Below are 14972 nucleotides of genomic sequence, written 5' to 3'. Positions count from 1 at the left end.
CCCTCTAAGTAAGCCAACAGAACACTTCTGAGCTGAAAACGGTGAAGGAATGTGGAGTAGCGACGTAACCAGGACCTATACATCCTTCCAGACCTTTAAGTGACCCCTCCCACCAAGTTATAAAACCTGCTTAGTCACAGTGGTGTGGCGTTATTAGTTTTAAAAGAGAGTCCTTTTTTTAATAGCTCTGAATGAACAGCTCTGTGGCGATGTGAAAGCAGACAGTCGCATTGTACAAATTTATTTAATGGTTTCAAATACACACAAAATTAAAAAAGAAAAAAAAATACAGCTTTCCTAAATTATCTACGTAAAATTGAATGAGCTGTTTTATATGGACAGGGAACAAAATGTGATCTATTTTAAATAAAGCACCATTCCCTGCTTGATCACAGACCAGACGAAAACATAGCAGACATGTTCACACTCGCACACAGTAATGACAGTATAACACACTGTTGGGTCCATGACCAGAAACACTGAAAATTTAAGCTATTTCATCGATAATGCTGCACATGGCTGCATCTTTGTCCAACATCTTGTCCCTCCTGGAGGTCGGGCTGCTCTTGTCCTGGTGACCAGCTGCCATACAGCTGGCGCCCGTTTCCTCGACATCCATGGGTTCTGTTTTCAGCCTGGGAGTCAGTCCAGAGGAACAACCAACGCCAGTCGATGTGGATGCACTCTTTACCCCTTCACAACTGCCATCTGGCCCCTCCATCTGAGGTAAATCGTCAGGTAGCGAGGCGAGGCAGCCCTGGATCATCTCCACCACCCTCTCGAGGTGTTTCTGGAACCTCTCCGCTGTCTCCAGTCTTTGTCTTTTCTGCACCTCCATCATCACCCGCAGCGTCTCCCTGGCTTGGTGTGGCCTGTACTCGTTTATCAGATGGTGCATATGAACAAACAGAAGCTTTATGTCTTCCAGTTTCTCTACTCGCTTTATGCTGCTGGGGCTTTTGATGAGAATGTCCAGCAGGTCCAGAAAGTTCACGAGAATGGACATGTTGAGCTTCTTCAGCTCTCGCTTGTGGTCAAACTGCATGGGATGGAGCCTCTCGATGCCCTGGCTCTCCAGAGGCCGGATGATCAGTTCGTCGCACTGGAACTGGTTGCCAAACATCATGTAGCTGTCTCTGATGGGCGGCGGCGGCTTCGGGGCCAGGCCTTTGCGGATGTTCTCATCTGTGTACTCCTTGATGTACTGCATAGGCGGAGGAGGCAGGGCACTGACCTGCTGCGGTTCACCCATGATGTCGGGCTGATTAATGAAATAGAGAAACAGGATAAGATGGCATTAGGAAAAAAACCTTACATCCATGTAAAATCACAGTTAAATTCAGTGTTATATACATGCTATAAAAGGCAATGACTCATCTGGCTGCAGAAACAAAGTATCACTGTGGCAGGTAGCCAACATAAGACAGTATTTTTTGTTAAACCAAAACAAAGTAACCCTCCCTAAAAAAAAGTCACTGCAGCATCACTCTGAACACTGCATCATGGTTACCAAACACGACCTTTGACCAGAAATGTCCACTTTTCATTATCTTCCAAAAAAAACTGGGACCATAATGGACCACATGGTGGCATAGAGGTTAGTGTATTTCTGTGTGGAGCCTGCACGTTCTCCCTGTGTGTGTATTGAGTGATCCCACAGTCCAAAAACATGCGTGTGAGGTTAACTGATTACCCTAAAGTTCCCCTAGATGTGTGTCTGTGTGTGGTTGTCTGTCTTTCTGTGCTGTGATGGACTGGCGACCTGTCTGGGGTTGAACCTGCACGCACCCTTAGTTATTTGGTGTTGGCACTGTGACCCTGTACAAGATAAAGCAAATATTGAGGATTGGTGGATGGTGAGTTAATTGATTTCTTTGCAGATTATGGGATGGTGGATAAGGTTCGACAAATTGATTTCAAGCAGCACAGAACGCCAAAGATTTTAGAAGAAGAGAAGATTGTCTTAATTTATGTATATGTATGAATGAAATACAAATATCTATGCATTTCTTATCTAATACAGCTGTGAGTTTATTACTGTATTATTCATACTGAAATTGTACAGAAAACACAGTTCAAAACATTCATTTGTATTTGCCAAAGATGACATGAAACGATAACTTGTATGATTTTCTGTACAAAAGAGATTTCATTCCGGTTCTGAAATATGAATATTTTGAGTGTAGGAATATAATATTAATGGGACTCTCACATTATTTGTGTCATATCGCATCAAAGAGAGAATTTGTGGATATGGACGAACCACGAAGGAGCTAATCTGAATTTCTGTCCGGAATACATGAAGATACTGCTTTGTTAAATATCTGGATTTTCTATCCATAAAGAGAAAATCTCCAGGCTTGTTCAATTAACTTCAGACTAAACTTAAGACAACCTTTAAAAATACACTTTCTGCCTTTGAGAGAACGACGCTAATTTCACTAGCCCACTAAGCTAACTAGCAAAGCCGTACGGCTAAAGAGTTACAACCACGTCTTCAACGTGGAGCAAACCGATATTCAAACACAATCTTCCAGTCTTAAAGTCACAACTAACCTTTCAGGTGACTCTGCAGCCGCTGAACTTTTTTTTCAGTCGTGAAATGTGTCCGTAATTAAAGCAGCAGCCTTTAGCTCATAGCGTAGCTTAGCCCCACTTGCTCACGCTGGGGAGAGCGTCAGCGTGCGATTCACTGCCATTGGCCGAACCGAGCACGTGAGACATTTTCACCTCAATGATTGGACAGTAACGGAGGAGCAAACTGGAATCTGATTGGCTGAGAGCTTTAGCGTCAGGCCCACCTGATTCACAGGCTGGCCAAGAAAGGTGTATGTTTTAAGCGTTCTGTCAGTTTTATGTTCTCCCGACACGATTTCCGACCAAATGTATTTACTTATTAATGCTCGACGCAGAGGAGGGTGAGATAAACTCAAGGTAAAACAGCTTTATGTACGTTGATATCAAATACATCACAATATTTATAATATACAAAATATTTTCTGATTGTAAACTGCTGTTGCTTGAATATGTAACTAGTTGTTTTTAAACATTTACATTGTACAGTATGACCTACTGTCTAAGTTTGATCTTACAAATATATATTTAAAATAATATTTCCAGTGCTTGAGTGAAATTTTGCAATCATCCCTGTAAAACATCTTTAATACCTTTTATCATTATGACTCTAAGACACATTAAAAAAAAAAAACATAAACAGTGATTAAGAAAAATAAACAAAAGCAAGTTAAAAATGAATAAATTATCATTTGTTTTGGCTGTTAAGCGATGTAAACAAACACAGAGATTGGATTGTGGAGACTTTGTTGCTTGTGCTACATGTGCCAGTGTCTGTAAAATTCAAAATACAGGTGCAGCTTCAGAGTTTTCAAAGCCAAATGAAATCTTGACAAATGTTCAGGATTTGATCTTACAATATCTGGAACCTAAAAGTTGAACAATATGACGATTTTATTGTTCATACCTTGGAAAGATCAACGTCTTTAAATAAACACAGAGATAAACTCACAATCAGCTGACAGACAGACGCCTGAAAACATTTCTAAAACGATCTGATCAGTCCCCATTCCACAAAAAGTTTTTGGATGTAAACCTTTTTAAAATGCTTTAAAAGCAATAGTTACAAATAAAACATGATACTTTTCTTCTCTTGTACTCATAACTTTGATTCGGTTTAATCTGAATGAAAATTCAGAAGAATTTGTAGTCCTTGATAACTTTTGTGTTTTCCTGTCCTGATGGTGGTGCTATAGCATCCAGTTCAGCAGTAAGGATGGGTTGTTTTCTTTTTTGCCTTATTTTATATTCTAACTCTTAACTATAATCATTATTTCTGAATTATATGTGTGAACTAATCCAGCTAAATAATGGATTGGAGATATTTCTACTGTTAACATAGTGGAAATTTGTTTGTGGTGTGTGGGCGACAGATTAATGTGGAAAGACAAGAACATTGAAAATCTTTAGCAAAACTGCACAAAAGTTGATTGTAGCAGAATAAATAAAAATAAATAAGTGCACATTATGCAATATGGAAAAAATGTGAAAAGTACAAATAACCAAAATGATGGTTAAAGCAGCAAATAAACAAAAAGTTTACTTTGCTGTGCAAATTTTATTTGAAAGATTTAAGCAAAAAAGTGACTAGCATGAATAGGTTTTTGTATTCTTTCACATGTTCTATATCAACTCTCTAGGAAATGTTGATATAAATATCAATATTGTGTGTTAGTACAAAGACTGAATAATTTGTGTCCATGCATTTATTTAATGTACAACATTTTCTTTAAAACAAAAAAAAACAGGCATTTTCTTCCAGTCTCTGCATACTCTAAACTATTTGACACTTTGATTTATTTAATTAAATTATTTTGCATGGATATATTCGTGTTTGTGTGTGTCAAGTGAGAGCATGGAAAAGAGAGAGAGTTTCTTGAATGTTTAGTTACTGACATTGTTTCTGTTTCTGGAACAATTCATATAATCTATAATAATGTTTGTGAAAAATAAAGGTCTTGACTTGAAACTGGCTTATTGCAACATACCGAGTAGGAGAGTGAGAGAGAGAGAGAGAGAGAGAGTGTGTGTGTGTGTGTGTGTGTGTGTGTGTGTGTGTGTGTGTGTGTGTGTGTGTGTGTGTGTGTGTGTTGCTCTGAGGATGTGGTTTACTGTGTGCAACAACTTCATACCGGAAACTCCAAGACCGATGAACTTAACATGTCACAGCGTTGTGTGTGTTTTTTTCGTCTTCACATGCACAGTGTGGAGCTCCATGCAGCAGAGAGCATCCAGCGCCTCAGACCGATCACTTCTGCATCCTCACCATGTTCCCCAGGGTGATTTTGAAGGAAACCATGATCAAAAAATCTCAACAGAAGAAAATAGTGTCACCTTGTAACTACAAAGAGAGAGTTTTTGTTCTGGATACTCAAGAGCTGAAGTACTCCGAGTGTCGTCCCGGGGTGAGTCCATTCTTCTGGTTACTTTGAAATTGCACAGCTGATGAAGAGGTTTGGTGTGTTTGCCAGCTCACAGTGTTTACTCAGGTATGAATGATCTTTTTTCCAGAAAAAGCCCATGCTGAAAGGCTGCATCCCGCTGTTCAGGATCAGGTGTGTGGAGACTGTGCTGTGCGATGTCCCCATTCCATGCAACTACAAGTACCCTTTTCAGGTAGGATTCACAGGGTTTACACCCCTTTAATAATGTGTTACATTCTGTAAGGTTTCATAAGATAAGAAAAAAATACTTATCTATGTTCCCAAACTTGCATGTCTGCAGGTTTTTTACGACAGCCATTACCTCTACATTTTTGCCCCAGACAATGATTGTCGTCAGAGATGGGTGAAAGCTCTCAAAGAGGGTAAGTCATGTCAGATCATAGCAACACACACATATCAGCATTGAATTCTTTTGAGTTGACACACTACAGGGTTGCAGGTTGAAAACTAAGTTCAAGTTTGGGTTTTGGAGCCTTTTTGTCTGAAGTTTGCATTTCCCCCCCTGTGAACATTTGGCTCTTTGATATCGTGTTTATGAGATGTGTTGATTTCTGTTTCAGAAACGAAGCACAACAATTTGGTGGACAAATATCACCCAAAGCTGTGGCTGGCTGGAAAATGGAGGTGTTGTCAGCAGGAGGAGAAGCTTGCAGCAGGTTGTCATGTTTATGACCCTGACGGCTGTGGTATGTTTTCTCCAGATATACTTTGTTTTTTTGAACCTTTGCCATGATTTTTTCGGGTTTTATTCCTGTGAATGAAGAAAATTATCATTGTCATAAAGAAAAGCCTCTGAGAGAATATTCAAGTGATTTCAAGACATTTGAGTGTAGATGTTCATTTTAAATCTTGGTCTTGACATTTTCTGTTGTTCAGAAAACCCACAATGCATCATGCCATTTCTCTTCTCTCCACAGCGTCCAAGAAGCCTCTTCCCAAGCTCCCAGATTTAGAGGTACCAAGATTTAACAATAATCTGCTGCTCACATTTTGTTTATGCGGTTTAACCAAATACTGTGATATCTGTAAATGCTGAAAAATACCCACATCGTTCATTTTTTCATTGCTGTTTTGAGAAGTTTGCTTACTGTTAGTCATATTCACACATCCAGGAACACAGCGATGGAGACAGCAGCCAGGCATGGTGTTCATGCGCTACTGGGAAAATGTGGGGTTTCGGGTTCTTATTTACTGCTGTCTGTTTGTCCAAATATGTGCTTTAGTTGTAATACTGATCCGGGGATCAAACTGCCTCAGGCTTTCTATGTCGAAATATGCAACCAGTCTGTGATGTGGTTGTAGATCATCTTGTGCAGATTTTGGTCCTTTGGTTTTTTTCTGATGAGTTTGCAGGAAGTCAGTGAGAGTTAAATGAGATAATAACCACTACATCCTGGTTATTAACCAGGATGTGATGCATGCAATATAACTTTCTTGTTTCTTTTCATTGATAGGACCTGGTTTATTTTTTAAATATATTTATTAAGTCTTTTCAATTTGCTATTAACCAGGTTGGATTGCAGATTTATAAAAAAAAACATATCCCAATAAAAGAGATCATTATGCTCAATTACAATTTGAATTGCTGTTACCAGACAAGAGAATTACAAGAACATGACTGACAGAGCAGCTAAAGAGGCTGAAGTAAACACTGAAATATGACTTTTTCAAGGAGATGTTTTAATCTTGTAGAATAGGTTAAGGCTCACACTTTTGATCCTGTGTGTTTACTGTTGATTGGTTATGCTGTTTTGTGTCATATGATTAATTGGTAAAGTGAAAGTCACTGATTACAAAAACTGACACATTTATTTGAATAGTTTCTGTTTACTGTTGACGTCATTCTGTCTCTTTCTTGACTTTGCATAAACACAGATAAACAAATGCGGATGTCGTTAAACATTTGCTGTGGAGGATTTGAGATAAAAACTTCCTTCTTCATTTTTTGGACGATAAAGGTGCACGATTCAGGAGAGATGACGGTCATCGCTCTGCAAGATTACGAACCAGTACGAGATGACGAAATACCGCTGAAGAAAGATATGGAGTACCTCCTGATTGACAGCAGCCAGTCCGACGTGTGGACCGTGCAGGACCATCAAGGGTCAGTAAAGCTCCGAAACATGACCACTGAGTCCTGAAAGATTTTGCTCCGTTTGTTATAAGAATTATGATTAATTATTTTTTATTTTCTGATTCCTGATTAGGAATTTTGGTTTTGTGCCCAGTACGTTCGTGGCTGAAAAATCTGGCAGCAATTTTGAGAGATTTGAGTGAGTTTTGTTCTAATTTTCCCCCTCAGTGTTTTCAACCTGTTCCAGGTAAACTCAATTGATTTTGTTGTTCATGGAACTGATTCGGTTGTTGGTTTGTCTTCTCACAGATGGTACAGCAAAAACATAAACAGAGGGGAAGCTGAGATGTTGCTCAAGAAAGAGGTAAGCATAAGATTAGTGTTAATTCATTTTCCGTTAGTACACCCCCCAGGCCTGTCTTTTGACAGAAAAATACTGTTTCATTTAATAACTTGTAGGAAACAACATGACGTGAACTGCCTGTATGATTCAGTGCACTTCAGCTGCAACTGCAACACTGTTGCATTTGCAAAATCATACATCTGCACCTGTGTGATGAGAGTCATACTTGCTCTCACAACCACACTGTAGAATTTCCTGCTACGGTGTTCGGCTGAGGTCTGCAGGCAGGCGGGAGAACATTTATCCATTATCACATGCTTGCGCCGGCTACCAGGCCTGCACAGGCAAAAACTGCAAATTACCGCACACATTTAATGAGCGTAACCTTTTTTTCAATTGTTTCTCTGATGTTGTTTTCCCGTTCCACCCGCAGGGAAAAGAGGGCGCTTTCATGGTGCGAGACTCGAGCCAAGTCGGAGTCTTCACTGTGTCGGTTTTCACCAGAGCACCGGGGTAAAGGTTTCTCCGTCTTCACACCGTTTCCTTGAGGGTTACCTGAAATGAAATCAGTTAAGATAGAAAGTGATAACACACAGCGAGATGTCAAGCTCAGTGATGCATCCTCCGACGAAGGCAAATAATCTTAGCTCAAGCGTGCACAGGTGGAACAGTTCGGTGAGCGCGCAGGTGTGCGTCTTCCCTCTCGGTTGTCAGTTTTTAATGACGGAGTGTAACCAGTGCTGTTGGTCTTTGTGGCTGTTTGCCTGCGGATTTGTTGAAACGACCGTAGAACAGAGCAAACGCTAAATTCAGACAAACACGGATCAGAAAATGAATTGCAAACCAATAATCAAATAGACAGAAGCAACCAATTCATTTCATTACATCCGGTTTATTTTCTTGTTGAAGCAAATTAAATTATTTGAAATTGGTATTTATAATGATATACTTTAAAGATCCTTTATACGGATGTATTGGCCTGGAACTGTTCTGAGGACGCCAGGAGAAATGCTGGCGTAACCTTTACGTTTCGCAGAAGGAAGATTGATCATTGTGATCATGATGCACCGGGCAGAATCATCACAGACATGTTTTGACGTGGCATCCTGGCAGTGAAGTCTAACTCTAATAATACCTTGCGATTGGAAAACACCTTGTGATTAATGCCAGCGTGGCCGGTCGTGGAATAATCCCCATCTGACTGGGCTGAAAGTTTATACAGCTCACATCACAACTTGATGTTTTAACATACTCTTATCTTCTCAAGGTTAAATGGGGAGAAAAATCCAAGAGTGAAACATTACCAAATCCGACAGGCAGAAACGGGCAAGGCGGCATTTTATTTGGCTGAGAAATACCTGTTCAGCACCATTCCTCAGCTCATTCATTACCACCAACACAACGCTGCCGGTAAGTGTGCTGCTCCCTTCGGAGGTTGCAGCTTTCATAAACATTGTGACTATAGTGGAAGGAATGTGCAGCTCTGTTGTGTTTTCATAAGTCCGTCCTTTCTTGTGTGTCTGCTTTTCACTGGCAGGTCTCATAACGCGGCTGAGACACCCCGTCTCCAGATATGGATGCTGCACCCAGGAAGTACCAGATCTCTTACAAGGTTACATCGCTGATTGTTCATTCAATAGTTAAATGAAGCTAAAGATTGTGCTTGTGCTGACTTAACGTGGTGTTATTCAGGATGTACTCAGTCCACAATGAATCTTACTGTTTGGATCCCTTTCCTGATGCAAACTGAGGAGTTGGTGAAAACAAATGAACTCTGAATTTCCCATCACCTAAAACTCTGCCCGGGTACATCACTTTTAAATTAAAGGTGTTTTCTGTTTGTTTTGGATTTGGTCAGTGCACAAATATAATAAGGCTCTAACCTGCACTTATTGTGGACCTCAGAGGAAGATCTGATATAAAAAAGAGGAATATACAAGCTTTACTTCCACATGTCTTTTTTTTTTTTCATTGAGTATCATCTCATATGTTTGTGTGTTCAGTTTGCTATAATTTGGATCTTCCCCTTGTGCTGCTGCAGATCAGTGGCAGGTGAACCCTACGGAGCTGGTGCTGGGTCAGGAGTTGGGCAGTGGCCAGTTTGGCCTCGTGCTGGAGGGCACCTGGAGGGAGAGGAAGGTGGCGGTGAAGATGATGAGAGAAGAGTGCATGTCGGAGGATGACTTTAAAGAGGAGGCAAAAGTCATGATGTGGGTATTACAGTGAAGAATGGTATTTTTCCAGGTGACACACACAGAAAATCACTCATCTTCTGTGTGTCGGCGTGTGTCCTAAACAGGCGGCTCTCGCACTGTAAGCTGGTGCAGCTGTATGGCGTGTGCACACAGCGCTCCCCCCTCTGTCTCGTCTTTGAGTTCATGGACAACGGCTGCCTGACCGACTACCTGCGAGCCCGTCGAGGGCGTTTGTCTCCGGATCAGCTGTTGAGAATGTGCCTGGACGTCAGTGAGGGGATGATGTACCTGGAGAGTTCCAACTTCATTCACAGAGACCTGGTAAACCAACTGGAAGCTTTTAGCCACGCATTCCCGCCTCCCTGTTCTGTCGGCTGAGTCGATCCTCTGTTCCTCCAACAGGCTGCCAGGAACTGTCTCGTCTCAAAGAACAACGAGGTGAAGGTGTCTGATTTTGGCATGACCAGGTACGTCTCTGTAAGCCCTTCTGGAACCTTGGTCGTGTGTGCTTGATCATGTTGTGTACCTGGTGTTGTGTTTTTATGCCTGACAGTGTGTGGTTTGCGTCCATTCTAGATTTGTCTTCGATGACCAGTATACAAGCTCCCAATGCTCCAAGTTTCCCGTCAAGTGGTCGGCCCCGGAGGTCATCAGATACAGCAAGTTCAGCAGCAAGTCGGACGTCTGGTCGTTCGGTGTGTTTGCCCTTGTTCCTAACTTTCAGTCGTTAGGTTTGTATATCTGACTTCCTGAATGTACAGTCTCGTAGCCGAGTGGCACGCAGTGACGACATGAACCAAACAATGTGGGAGCAGATACGTGATCATGTACACATTTCATGGCAGTAAAAATAGTTTTTGCCGTATCCATGAATAGAAAACTGTCACAACTGGATTTGAAAAAAAAAAAAAAAAAATCCCCCTCGTCAAAAAAAGTCATGACTTAACCCAGTGCCAGACCAGGGTTAGGTAACTGTAAACACTCTCTTTAAAGAGATAACCAGTAAACTTGAGATGAAATCATTAAAGAAATCAAATAACTAACCATTCAAAAATGAAATTAAATTACAGTTTGACTAATTAAAAAGAAAAACAACGACTCTTAACTAATAAGCAAACGGTTTAACTAAATAACTTTTAATGTTGTGTAAATTTAAAATATAATATTAAGGAGTCTTTAGATAAATACATGAAGCAAGTTTTGAATTTTGATGTTTCGTTTGTAGTTTCTGTGTGTGATTCTGATACTGTGATGATGCTACCAGGCGAATTAACATAAGAATAATAATGAAAACACTTTACATTGTGAGTTACACTCAAACACTCTCACATCAATGCTGATAAGCAAAGTGCCTTCGAGTCCACTGTCTTGCTCAAGGTTATTTTAGAAAGCCTGTGGTCGGTGATTGAGCCACCCACCACAGGATGAACACTGCTGTCTGAGTACCAGCTGCTCGTGGGTTTATTTCAATGGAAACCCCAACCGTGATTTAGATAACAGCTCCTCAGGATGTATGGTTTCGTCATACATTTCAAGGCGAACAGAAAGTAAAATATGCCAGACCTTTTGAAAACGTTTTTATAGTATGCCACTTAATCAATCTACTGTTTATAGAGTCACGATCGGCGTCTAATCAGTAGTGAACTCAGCAGCTTTTTAACCCAACAGGAACAGACGATATGGATCGGAGCTGCAACCTGCAGATATTAAACATGTGCAGAGTAATGAGGTCGGAAGAGACAAGAGGAAATTACTATCACAGACTTGGCGCAGTACTTTCGGTTTTTGACATTAAAAATAAGCTTTTATGCATAACTAAAATGAAATGAACTTTAAGGTATCTTATTCTGAAGATCTTTCAGACTGGCATAGATGATCATTTCTCAGAACTAGAGATCACAAAGTAAATTCTTTTTTTTTTGTGTCACAGCTGTCATCACTTGTAAAACATTCATCATTTACCTCCTACGACACATCAATTTTACAGCCGAACTGAATATTATTAAAAGAAAGACAACTATAAGAGGATGGGAAAATAAACGCTGACCTACAGCTCTATGTTTCTGAGACCACAGCTGTTAATGGTATTAGTGAAAACTGGTCTGTGGGACTGCAGCCAACATTCAATGAGGCCAGAAAAGGAATAATATCGACTCCAGATTGACCAGTTTGATAGTCTGGAGAAAAGGAAAAAAAAAACACTGGAACCTCCAAAATTAAGACAGAACGGCATCTGGTTTCATCATAAAGTGGACTCAGCTGATAAAGAGCCAGGGAAACTCCATTTCTGAAAGTGAGATGTCAAAACCAAGACACTGTTTGTAGAATGAAGGAAAGTCTCATTGCTTCCAAGGAAACAAAATGAAAACTGCTGTTCACAACAACTTTAAGGAAATCTAAAGTTGATGAAGAAAACAGAAACTATCTAAGAATCCCTCTGCAACTTGTAGACACAGGGATCTCAGACCTCTCTCTCTTCTCTCCCAGTTGTACAATTCCTTCAAATCTATAATGCCTTTAAAGCCGAGAGAATAAGGAGAATTTTATCGGTTGCTCCCTCCTGGAGTCACCACAGCGGAATATATGATCCAAATGTTTCATTTGGCACAAGTTTCGCACCAGATGCCCTTCCTCCTGTAAAATGAGCAGTTGGGGTTGAGTGCCTTGCTGAGAGACCCAAAGTGGTGATCTGTCTTAGCAGGAAACTTTCTGGCTTACAGGCTCACTTTCCCGGCTCTCTGTATGTTTGGGCTTGTTGAATTGGCCATCCAATCACCTGTTAAGAAAAGTAGAAGTCTTTATTAGTCTCTGTTAACCTGGATTAACCACCGACAACACTTAAAAACAAGCCTCACAATCTGTTGCTTGAGTTAATCATTTGCTTCACAGTCAGATTGCTACACACTATAACACTCAATGGCTTTCTCTCTGCCTCTTTATTCCAGGTGTGCTCATGTGGGAGGTGTACACCGAGGGCCGTCAGCCCTACGAGCACCAGTCCAACTCAGAGGTGGTGGAGTCCCTGAACAAAGGCCTGCGGCTGCAGAAGCCGCGCTTGGCTCCACGTTCTATGCACATCCTCATGGAGTGGTGCTGGAAGGAGGTGAGGACAGGAATTCACCGCCGTTCAAGTAGAATAACAGCTGACTCACATATCCAGCACTTCTGTAATGATGCGTTTTTCTCCTGCTCTCGTTCTCAGAAACCAGACGATCGGCCATCCTTCGGCATCCTGCTACATGAGATAGGATCCCTCTCGGACATGTGAAGCAGCCAATTTGGAAAATAATGTTTTGAATATACTTTTATTTATATTTATTTATTAATTCAAGCACTGTTCCGATGGTGTTTGTCAGGTTGGGATGATTCCAAAACATGGATCTGCACTTTATCTGTTCCATAGCGCTGTACACAGTTCTTCCCAATAGGCTCTCACTCGCCTTTTACACTGCTGCCAAGGCTTTGTACAGAATTTTATAAGGTTTATAAGTGAACATTGACATGGATATGTGCTGGATCAGTTGCTGATTAAATGATTACCTGAACTAACATGAACTGTGGCTTATCATTCATCTTCACAGCATTGTATTTAAATTATAGCAGTGAAAAAAGTTAGAACAAAGAACTGCCAGGCTGTGTGTAAGGTGACCCTGAGTGCAATGCATGTGCAAGCAAAAGAGGAGATGGTTCATAAATATGAGCTTCAAAACAAGCAATCATACTGAAAGCTAAAATACAGAACAAAGACACACACTAAGTCATACAGAGAGAGCCCGGGTGGCTGATTTCATGTCCACTGGATCCAATGTGTGCATATTTGTACATACATGTTTATATACCAGGGTCCTTCCGTGTGGAGCTTGCATGTTCTCCCCGTGTGTGCACCACGGTTTTCTGCCACAGTCCAAAAACATGCATGTGAGGTGAGTTGGTGACACTGAATTGCTCCTGGGTGGGAATTTGTTTTCCTGTCTCTGTGTTTGCTCTATGTTGGACTGCTGACCTGTCCAGGGTGTATCCTGCCCTCGTGTACAGTCAGCTGAGACTGGCTCTAGCGCCCCAGGACCCCGAACAGGATACACAGAGTAAAAGATGGATGGATGAGGGAAGAATGGCCAAACCCAATGGTGAAACTTGGAACTGCAGGTCCTGCTAAATGATTGAAGGGCCTCTTAGTATTTGAATAAAACTTCCTAACCAATGAGAATCACCGACAATGAGATTATTTCAAATAAAAATAACTCGTGAAGACATAAGTTACAACCACCAACCACCAGACCACACCTACAAAATCCATCAAGTGGTCGATCGTCTGAATCACTTTCGGCCAATGGCGAAAAAAAAGTAGACTAATAATCCCACAAGGATTAAATTAAAGCCCATTACACACACACTGAATGCTAAACATGCTGCTTTTCATTAGGAGATATGATGGTATGAGTAAAATTGGGTTCAATTCAAAGAATTTAAGAATGAGTACAAATGATGGATGTAATCCAACTGGCTTCAAGGGAGAGACTGGAGGGTTGGCTCTTTACATCAGATATATTTTGTTTTTTTATTTTAATAAAAAGAATTTATCATGATCAGTGACATGGAGGATGGAGCTATTAGTTTATTAAACCACATATTTGTATTGTTAAATACATAATTAATGAATTTAAATGATAAAAAAAAAAATAAAAATGCATAAAAACAGTTAGGACCTGCATGGCCTCTTTCCCATATCTTTAAAACTGCTCAAGTAAAATCATGTATCTGAGGTTACGTTTATCCTTTTTCACTGTGTTACAATATTTCAATATTTAATCTTTAATTAAATTTGGAATCAAAATAATTATACAAAAGATACAGGAGACTGAAAAATACTCGACAAAAGCAAAGCAGGAACTTTACATTATGATGCGTTTGTTTTTTTAATAGAAATATTCACGTTGAGCAAATGGTGTGACTGCCCAGCTTGCTGCAGCTGCAAATCTAGATCGTGCTTTTGGAACAGCTGACTACATCTTGCCCTTAGAAGCATTGTTAATGGCATCATGTGCCATCACTTTGAATTTTTAACTTCATGTTTCATAAAAATACATCTGGACCACACAGAGGCGCAGTAGCACCCTCATCTCACATCGATAATAGCATCATACCAGCTGAGTTTTTCTGTGCAGAGTTTGCATGTTCTCACTGTGCATGTGGGTTTCTTGTGGGAACTCCAGCTTCCTCCAAAGGTCCTCAAAAACATGCATGTGAGGTTAATTTGCAACCTGGGTTGTAATTTGTGACCCTGCAAGTCCCGAGGTGTGAATCTTGTGGAGGCTTGTCTAGATGTACCCTGGCCTGGGAAT

At 40.6% G+C, this 14972-nt stretch overlaps 2 protein-coding genes across 3 annotated transcripts; one reads left to right on the top strand and one right to left on the bottom strand.

Moving 5' to 3' along the window:
* Positions 1–225: 225 nt before the first annotated feature.
* med7 (mediator complex subunit 7) lies at positions 226–2692 on the bottom strand. Of its 2 annotated transcripts, none has more exons than XM_030116325.1 (2): positions 2551–2692; positions 226–1255 (listed from the first exon to the last, which is right to left on the bottom strand). In XM_030116325.1, the coding sequence occupies exon 2, from the start codon at positions 1250–1252 to the stop codon at positions 488–490; it is 765 nt and encodes a 254-aa protein (XP_029972185.1). In that variant the 5' UTR covers positions 1253–1255; positions 2551–2692; the 3' UTR covers positions 226–487. The 2 variants fall into 2 exon arrangements, with proteins under 2 accessions (XP_029972185.1, XP_029972177.1); XM_030116317.1 differs by having other exon boundaries at positions 226–1261; positions 2557–2677.
* A 119-nt stretch (positions 2693–2811) lies between these two features.
* On the top strand, positions 2812–13173 carry itk (IL2 inducible T cell kinase). The gene is made up of 18 exons (XM_030116283.1): positions 2812–2934; positions 4779–4979; positions 5086–5190; positions 5299–5380; positions 5579–5704; positions 5936–5973; positions 6977–7122; positions 7226–7291; positions 7402–7456; positions 7869–7948; positions 8703–8845; positions 8973–9047; positions 9477–9645; positions 9735–9951; positions 10033–10097; positions 10207–10325; positions 12576–12733; positions 12833–13173. Exons 2-18 carry the CDS (start codon positions 4842–4844, stop codon positions 12896–12898), a joined length of 1848 nt encoding a protein of 615 aa, XP_029972143.1. The 5' UTR covers positions 2812–2934; positions 4779–4841; the 3' UTR covers positions 12899–13173.
* Positions 13174–14972: the final 1799 nt, after the last annotated feature.

The sequence above is a fragment of the Salarias fasciatus genome, chromosome 2, assembly GCF_902148845.1.
Source record: "Salarias fasciatus chromosome 2, fSalaFa1.1, whole genome shotgun sequence".
Taxonomy (NCBI): Eukaryota; Metazoa; Chordata; class Actinopteri; order Blenniiformes; family Blenniidae; genus Salarias; species Salarias fasciatus.
This window is presented reverse-complemented; position numbering and strand designations above follow the sequence as displayed.